This window comes from Falco naumanni, chromosome 20 (assembly GCF_017639655.2).
Source record: "Falco naumanni isolate bFalNau1 chromosome 20, bFalNau1.pat, whole genome shotgun sequence".
NCBI lineage: Eukaryota > Metazoa > Chordata > Aves > Falconiformes > Falconidae > Falco > Falco naumanni.
Window position 1 is genome coordinate 483707 of NC_054073.1, and position 8575 is coordinate 492281.

The window sequence follows — 8575 nt, forward strand, 5'->3', positions numbered from 1 at the left end:
CAAAGAGCAGGCAAGGGACCCAATCTGTCGGAGATGACAGCAAGGCCAGAACCAGCATCTAAATTAGCATGAAGTGTTTCCATTGTGCGCGGCACAATGAGGACCATATGTCAGGGCTGGGGCTGGCAGCCGGGAACAACGGCCCCGCCGAGGTTTGGGTACCACCTCCCGGCGGTGGGATGGAGACGGCCGCCCCGCACCAACCTCCGAGTGGAGAGCCTGGGAGAGGAGCTGCGTCTGGATGCAGGCGGCAGGGGCACGGTGCATCCCAAGGGGTCAACACCAGGGAGAAATCCCTGAGCTGGGACAAAAAGCGCCGAGGATCCCCAAAGTCCCCTCCCATGCCCCTGCAGCCTGAGGCAAAGTCTCCCCGCTTTCTTCCCCTGCTCCCTCCCCCCCCCCCCCCCCCCCCCCCCCCCCATGTTTATTATTTCCCCTTTGACGCATCTCTGCTGAGCCGAGCTGCAGCCGAGGCCAATTGATTATATGAAGAAATTTGGAGCAAGTCGGTGAACAGCTGCAACCTGCCCCCAGGGACGCGCGGGATCGGCGCAGACAAAGGAGACGAGCCGCAAACTTGCTTCGGGGTGGCTGAAGAAGCAGGGAGAGGGCTGGGGGTTTGCAAGGGAGAGGTCTGGGGGTGATGGAGAAGGGGACCGCGGGGCCTCTGCTAGGCAGAGGTGTATGGTCAAGCAATGGGTGGCTTCCGAGCCAGGGCAGCACCAATTTCCCCAGGGTATGCGGGAGAGAGAGGTGGTTTGTCGGGTGTGTTTGGAGATGCTGACGTCTGGACCAGATGTCCTCATCCCTCTGCTGTCACCAGAGGGACCGGGCCGTTTGGGGTCTGCTTGTCCCAGAAAACCCAAGGCGGGCTCCAAGCAGTGACTGCAGACATGGGGAAAGGCAAAGACGTGGCGTGCACCCCATCTCGGAGCGAGCCCCAGCCTGGCTGGTGCTTGTAGGATCCTCTGAGCACCAAAGGGACGCATCCCAGTCCCCTGGCTGGAGCGGTGGATGATGGTTTCCCTCCCACCACCTCCTTTCACAGGCACGGCCGCAGCCATCCACTCCTGCCTGGGAAACCCACCACCACCGCCAAACAGCGCAAGGAAGAGACGGTTAAAAACAAGATTAAAAAAACAGAAAAAAAAAAAAAAAGGGAAGCCGGGCACTCCAAGTTCAAGATCTCTCTTTTGCTGGCAGTTTAATTAATTTCCCCCTCCCCGACTTCCTTGTGAACTCATAAATAATAAATCCTTGCACAGTCTGAACAGCCAAGACAAACAAACGCTGGGGCACACCGCATACAAGGGTGGGTTGGTTGGTTTTTCCGCCGTGGTCATTTTTTTTTTTTTTTTAGCTTCTTATTTTCTAGTTTTCCTTTCCCAAAAGTGCACAACAACAGCAAATAAATAATAACATTTATCAATAAATTAATTCAATAAATATCCTCGTGGCACAGAGACGTGGCTGGTAAGTGGAGGGGAAGGGTGGGCCGCCCTGCTCTGTATTGCTCTGCCCCTGCCCCGCTGAGCGCTGTGGTGATGGGGGCACCGGCTCCAGAGTTCGCTGCTCCGGCCCTCAGGGGTCCCACATTCCCTGGGGAGTCCTTGCGAGACAGAGGTAGCGATCGTTCTCCCTGCTTTTACGGGGAGGGGGAAAATGAGGTACGGAGCGAGGCAGCGCTGGGAGCTGGCGGCAGAGGCAGGGGTGGGACGGAGCCAAGGACTGCGAGGTCCCGGGAAGCCCAGCTGGGGCTTGGACAGAAGCACGGGCAGTGGCCAACACCTTGGGAGGGCACAAAACTGAGGGGAGGACCCCGGAGAGCAGAGGGGGGCAGGTGCTGGGACCCCCCACTCCGGCTCTGGGGGTTAGCTGGACATGGCACTGGCTCTCTCACCATGAACATCTCGCCTCTGGCACACCAAAGTCCATCGCCCCAGCACCGACCCCGCGGGGGAGGACCACTGCCTGTCTCCTGGTGATGTTCAGCGCAGGGCAGCTCCAGCCCATTCCCCGTGGGCCAGGCTGTGGCTCTGCTCCCAGCCCGGAGCGTTAGCTCGAAGCTCAGCCAGCGGTTTCTGCATGGTCCTGGTCCCCACCTGGGCTCTGCTTGTGCTCTTGCCACTGCCAGTGCAAAATTAACACTTCAAACAAACACACCCCCATAAAACAAGGCAAAACATTCACTCCTGCAATGAGCTTTCCCCAGCCTCAGCGTGCCCTCGCTGGAGGAAAGGCCGCTCGGCTCTGCTCTCCCTTCCCGCTCCTCCTTCTCCCAAAGTGCTGATCCATGTTAGGAGGGGCCAGGAGAGCCCCGGCTGCTGGGGCAGAGGGGCTGTGCCTGCTTTCCCCCCCTCCAACCCTGCTGCCCTGCAAGCCGCAGGTAAAGTGCAGTTTATCCCAGCAGAGCACATGCTGCGAAAGGTCACGCTGCACCAGTGCCATACTGGTGTGAATGGTGGTGGTGGTGGGTGCAGCACCTGGGGGCAAAGCCTCTTCGCACATGAGCCCTGGCGGCACTAGCTGTGCTGCAGAGGAGGGACGCGGTGCTGGGGGAGCTGAGTGCCGGAGTGCCCCCGTGCCAGGCTTGTGACCCCACTCCGGCCTTTTTCGCCAGGAGCACCGAAGGGGAGAGAGAGGAAGAGCGGGGAGGGATGAAGTGCTGTGCGGGGAGGTCGGGTACCCCGAGGTGGTCGCATCTGTCAGTGCAGCGGGCCAGGCCAGGGGGGCTTCACACTGGTCGTGCACTAGTGCAAAGGAGGGTTGGGCAGGGAAGCCTGGGGTGCACAGGTCTGGGGAGCAGGGTGCTGAGCATCAAGGAGACCAGATATGCAATGGAAGGGCTTGGAGAACCCCTGGGTGCTGCTCCAGCCTGGCATGGGAGCAGGGCTCCGGGCACCTCGCAGGCAGCACAGCGAGCAGGCGTGCCTCTCTGCTCCATCTCGAGGGGAACCTGCTGCTGTCGTCGGTGGAAAGCGCAGCCAGGTCCTGGCAGGTCTGCACCACACTTTGTGCTTCCTTTTGGGGTGTCAAAAGCCCAAGGGCGAAGACAGCGGAGCTGCTCTGTGCCCGAGGATGCTCCTGGGCTGTGCTCCCTCTGTGGAGGGGACGGTCTGGACAAGTGCCCAGCACGATGCCAGGGGCAGAACAGCAGCAAACAGACAAAATGCCCAGACTGGCCATGCTGGTGGGGCAGCTGGTGGCAGAAGGTGCAGACAGACAGATGGATGAGACCCCGGGACTGCTTGGGGCTGCAGTGTTTCACAGGTCCGTTTTTCTGCGGATTGTGTGAAAGAGGTGATGTACAGACACAGAGACTCGGGCTCGGTGGCTCCTGCTGCGGGTCAGGGAGCAGACGTGGTGGCCAGGCTCAGGATCCCGTAGGCAGCACCAGAGTGATGCGAAGCAGAAGGACAGACAGAAGTCGGGAGCATACACGGCCAGCGCAGGCTTCAGGCAGCAGATCCAGCAGGACAGACAGATGGCTGACGGACCAAACAGCCTGACTCAGGCAGGATGGAAAGGCAGATGGACGCGGGCTTGGTGGTGGGGAAATACAGAACGTCGTTCGGATAGCGGGTAGAGCAGAGAGCTGGGGACTCGGTCCATTTGAACAGACGGATGAACACAGGCACAGCATTTTGGATGCCCCAACATGTGGTTCAGGTCATAGATGGACAGAGGGACTTGAGCGCTTGGCTCAGATGCCCAGCACATGTTCAGGTAGGAGATGTGGCAGACAGACTGAGGGACGCAGGCTGGGCGGCTCAGACATCCAGCACGTGGTTCAGGTAGGAGATGTAGCAGATGGCCAGGCGGAGGATCTCAATCTTGGAGAGCTTCTTGTCCGGCGGCAGGGTGGGCAGCAGCTTCCGCAGCTCGGCGAAGGCCATGTTGAAGGCTTCGACGCGGATGCGCTCCCGCGTAGCATGGGCTGTCCGGTATTTGGCCGTGGCACGCCGTCGGCGTCGACGCTCCTCCCGACTCAGGTGTTGCAGGTCTTTCTTCATGGCCTCACCCGGCTCGGCTATCCGGGACTGAGCGCACAAGCCAATGCCACCGGCGTCCTCCGTGCTGCCCGCGCGGCCACCGCCGCAGTCGCTGAAGACGGACTCGGACTCGGAGTGTGTCGGGGGCAGGTCGATCTCGGTTTGGTCCGAATTGAGCATCATCTTCGCAAAAGAGGGATGGACAGACAGACAGGTGCTTCAGAGAGATGGTACGTCAGGGGGACAGACTGACCGGGGCACGATGTCGCAGCAGAACTGCTCTACTTGAAAGAGAAGGTCTCTGGCTCACAGCAACCCCCTGGTTATTCTCCTCCTCTTCCTCCTCATCACACACCGCCTCCGCAAGGGAATTCCAAAATTTTCCCTTTTCCCCAGAGAGCTCGTTGGGTGAGCGACAACTTTCACAATAAATAATGTACGAGAGATGGCAGGACTCATAGAAATAAGATAAATAAATAAATATCCTCTGCGCGCGCGTGCGTGCACAGGGACCGCGGGCTCTTCCGTGCTGCTGTGGCAGGACCCAGTTTCGGAGCCGTCAGGTGTCAGAGCCGACCTCCTCCCGCGTGCTCTAGAAAACAGAAGCACAGGGGCTCTCAGCATCGCCCAGAGACACAGCCGGAGAGCTCGGCTGCTCGCTCCACCTGCCCTGCGGTGCTGGCCCCAGCCGGAGCAGGGGACACCCTGTCCCTGCCGGGCTGGGGCTCCGGGTCCCCAGTCACGGGTGGCGGGGAGGGAGCCGGTGAGGTGGCTCTGGGAGAAGGTGGAAGCCATTTCTCCTGGCTCTCCGGAGAGATGACAGGTGGTGGATGAGCAAAGGGGAAAAACAGACTGCAGGGGCGAGAGGAAGGGGGGCTTATTGTATACTAAATGAGCCCGTATGTCATGGATCCTGGCACCCCCGACATATGGAACCCAACACAGCTGCTTTGCTTGATGTGTCCAAATAGACGCTGGCTCCCCGCTCCCTCCGGGACGCTGTGCCGCTGGCCGGGAAAGCTGCCTCTCCTCTCCCTTCTCCTCCCCCCTGCTGCCTTCCCCACACAGCTCCGACACCGGGCCCCAGGTCCGCACAGATGCCTCCAGCACCCCAGGAGCATCGCTGGGAAAAGCAGGTCTTGCTGCAGGCGCGTCTGCCCCCCGGGCAGGGCAAAGGCAGCGGTGGAGCAGGGGAAAAACAAACTTTGGATGGGGAATAGCCGCTGCTGGAAGAGATAGCAGCCTGGCTGGGAAGCCAGCCAGGCAGAGATGTACAACATATTACTTCTCTCAGGCCTGACAAGCTCGTAATGAGCCATACGACTGAGAAATGGAAACTAAACTAATATGGACAGGTGATGACTGGGAAGAAATAGTCTACATCCCGTTTTAAAAGACTGGCAGCGGGCAAAGCCCTTGATGTGCATTCACAGAAGCGCTGCTCAAGAAACACAAGGAACCCCATAAGCATGTATAGAAATGTCTGCATGGCCCCTCTGAGCCCCCCCGCCAATATATGTGGCTGTTCCTGTGCATGCTTACACAAACACACATGTACACACACAGAGACACATTTCCCAACACATATGTGCAAATGTTCACAGCCAAAAACTCCTCTGAGAATCCCACATCCGTTTACACACCATTTACACCCATGCTTGTAAATCTACCCCAAGTCAGGCATCTCTGTGTGCGTGCACACACGCTCACCCTTGCGCTGTGAGATTCAGATTCCACTAAAAAAAATTATCCTGGCCTTTTTTCTTCTATAACACAAAACCTTTCAGCTATGCATGAGAGTACTGGTAATCCATCTAAATCCTAGACAAAAAGTTACTCCTGTGAAGCTCTTAGGTGATGGAAGGGCTGACGGAAACGTGGCTCTCGGGATCCGTGAAGATGCCCTGTCAAGGCTGGGAGCTTGCAATAAATCGCACTGTCCTTGGAGCCCAGCTGAGTTTGGGTTTGTGTTTAACTTGCTCTCCCTGCGACCAGCCTCAGGGACAAACCAGCCAGGGACCAAGAACCACGGCCAGCACAGCAGTGTGTTACCTCAAGTTCCCCAACGAGCCCCATCTGCTGCAGCCATCCGCTACAGCCGTGACTCGTGCACCTTGCTCAACCCTCCCCATTCCCCTCCTGCTTTCATTTCTTTTCTCCTTCTGCTCTTGTGCCCTTCCTGCAGAACCTGGACCTCCTCTCTGGCACCCGGCAGCGGCAGGGGCACTCGTGCCCTGCTGGCTGCTCTGCCCTTGGGAGCAGCGCACCCGTGGGTCATCACCACCCAACGCAAGTCCTTCATGGCCGGTGAGCAGCTGCAGCCCCTCATGGCCAGCTGGAGGCTTGTTGCCACGGCCATGTTTCCCTGCGTGCTGCCGGTGCCACCCCACTCCCACTCACAATAGCCATCCCTGGAGCATCGCTCTCAGCCACCGTGGCTTCCGGCAGCGGGGCAGGGATGCTGCTCCGGCTGCGAGCGCCAGCTCCATAAAGGCTGCAGTTGGGCCAGGAGAAAGAGGGAAGGTCAGCTCTGGGGTTGGACACGTGCCACAGCAGCTCTGCACGTTCAGCTCCTGGGCTGTGGCGAGGATTTGGTGCGTGTACGTCCAGGATCATGCTCATGTGTGCGCAGCTTCGCTTTAATATACTCTCCCCCCTGCTCTCAGGGACAGGGAACTGCATTTGATCTCATGCACTAGCTTCGCTGCTCTTCTGCCTCCCTCTTACCCCAGCACTGCTGCTCTGAAAACAACAGGCCTGTTCTCCTCTTGCTCTGCACGCTCAGGCGCTGCCCCATCCCACCGGGGCCATGCGGGAGGTGTGCTCCTCGTGTGGGTCAGCCACCCCGGCAAGAAGCTGCAGAGCGGCTCTGCTGCCTCCTGGCCCCATCGTTTCAGCACAGGGCAGGGAAGGAGACAACCAGCTGCCTCTTGTCCCCTCCTAGGACACCAGCACCAGGGCACGAGCGTGTCACTTCATCCTGGAGCAGGGGAAGCTGCAAAACCTCCTTCTCCTCGGGCAGATGGGGATGGTGACCTGCCCAGGAACAGCCCGGGAACACACACTACTCTGCCGCAGTCCGCAGAGGGCACAGGCTGTGGGACAGGTTGCTGTCGCCATCTCAGCATCCTGGTGAGTAAATTGAAGGTGTATCAAACACTGGAGGCAGGAGTCCTGCACGGGGGTCTCAGTCGCAGAAGGATGTTAGCAGGAGACATGGGATCATTTGCATGAAGACGACTGTCAGTACTGGACCCAAATAAACTCCTTAGCCCACTGCTCCTCCACTGGGTTAGTCCAGTCCTCAAAAGCTTTTCCTTCACATGAGTGACTTGCGTTCTGAGTGGCTCCTTTTCTTTCAGATGAACCGTAAACTGCCATCTTCCCAAATTCATCTATTGCAAGAACCTCTTCTCAACCTACGCTTGCTCCAGTCCTGCCTTCAGCAAAACCCCAGCGATGCTTAAGCCCCCGCTGGGAAGCAATGCTACCCAGCTCCCTGCTTGCCCTTTCCCTTGCCCTCCAGACCAGCAGAAGACTCTCTGGCCACGCAAAGTGTGCCTGGGACCCACTTTGCGGCCATCTGACTGGAGGTTCCTTTGCTTTTTCCTGGTCAGGAATCCCCCGTGCCAGCGCCAAGCCCAAAGCGAAGGATGCGCACGGGGGCTTGTGTGTCAAACCTTGCACCGAGGTCAAGCTCCCTTCCCGAGACAGCCCGCAGCTTTGTGCTCCCTTCCCGCGCAGACCACGCAGCTGATCTCGCCATCCCCCTCCCCACCTGCCACGCTTCCCTTTCCACAGCATCAAACCTCGCAGCAGCATCCAGGGGTGCTGCTAACCCATCCCCAGGACACCTTACCCCCAAGCTGATGACCATTCCCAGGCGCCAGGTTTTCCCTTCCAGCAGGATGAAGCTCAAGTAATCCAGGGAGGGAGGAACCGCTTGGCTCATCCATCCATCGAAGAGGCAGAAAGTTTCCCTGGGTGTGCGCAGCGTCCTGCGCCGTAGGATGGACTTGGGGGGGTCAGGGAGAACCCCGGCAGCCTTGGGGCCCAGGCATGCTACTCCTTGGGCAGGAGTGCGAGTGGGCCACCGCGCGTTGAGATGGACACCCCAAGGAGGCATGTGCCCCATATGCTATATATACATCCCAGCCTCGCACGCCGAGTCCGACCCCGGCTGCCTCATTGGCCGCTCCGGTGCTCCCCCCCTCATAAATATTAAAGTCAAGAGAGGGGATGCCATTGGCTGTGCGGGAGGTTGGAGCCCCCGGGAGAGGAGGGAGGTGGAGGTTGGATGTGGTCCTGGAGGGTGGATGGAGGTGGTGGGCTGGGAGGGAGGGAGGGAGGGAGGGAGAGAGGGAGGGAGGAGGGTGGGGGTGCTCCGGGAGAAGGCGACATCTGTTCTCCATGCATATTTCATAAAGGAGAAATAGAGAGATGGGAGCAAACGTGGAAAGGGGAGAGGGAGAGACAGGCAGGCAGGCAAGTCTCTGCGCCGGGGTGGGACGAGGAGCAGTGACTGCAGAAGTGGGACCAACAGCACAGCCTTCCCAGTGGCTCCCAGTGGCACGCAGCCTCCG

At 59.1% G+C, this 8575-nt stretch overlaps 1 protein-coding gene across 1 annotated transcript; it reads right to left on the bottom strand.

The window, feature by feature from the left end:
• Positions 1-468: 468 nt before the first annotated feature.
• NHLH1 (nescient helix-loop-helix 1) lies at positions 469-8172 on the bottom strand. The gene is made up of 2 exons (XM_040577954.1): positions 7852-8172; positions 469-4584 (listed from the first exon to the last, which is right to left on the bottom strand). Exon 2 carries the CDS (start codon positions 4173-4175, stop codon positions 3771-3773), a length of 405 nt encoding a protein of 134 aa, XP_040433888.1. The 5' UTR covers positions 4176-4584; positions 7852-8172; the 3' UTR covers positions 469-3770.
• Between the last annotated feature and the right edge of the window lie 403 nt (positions 8173-8575).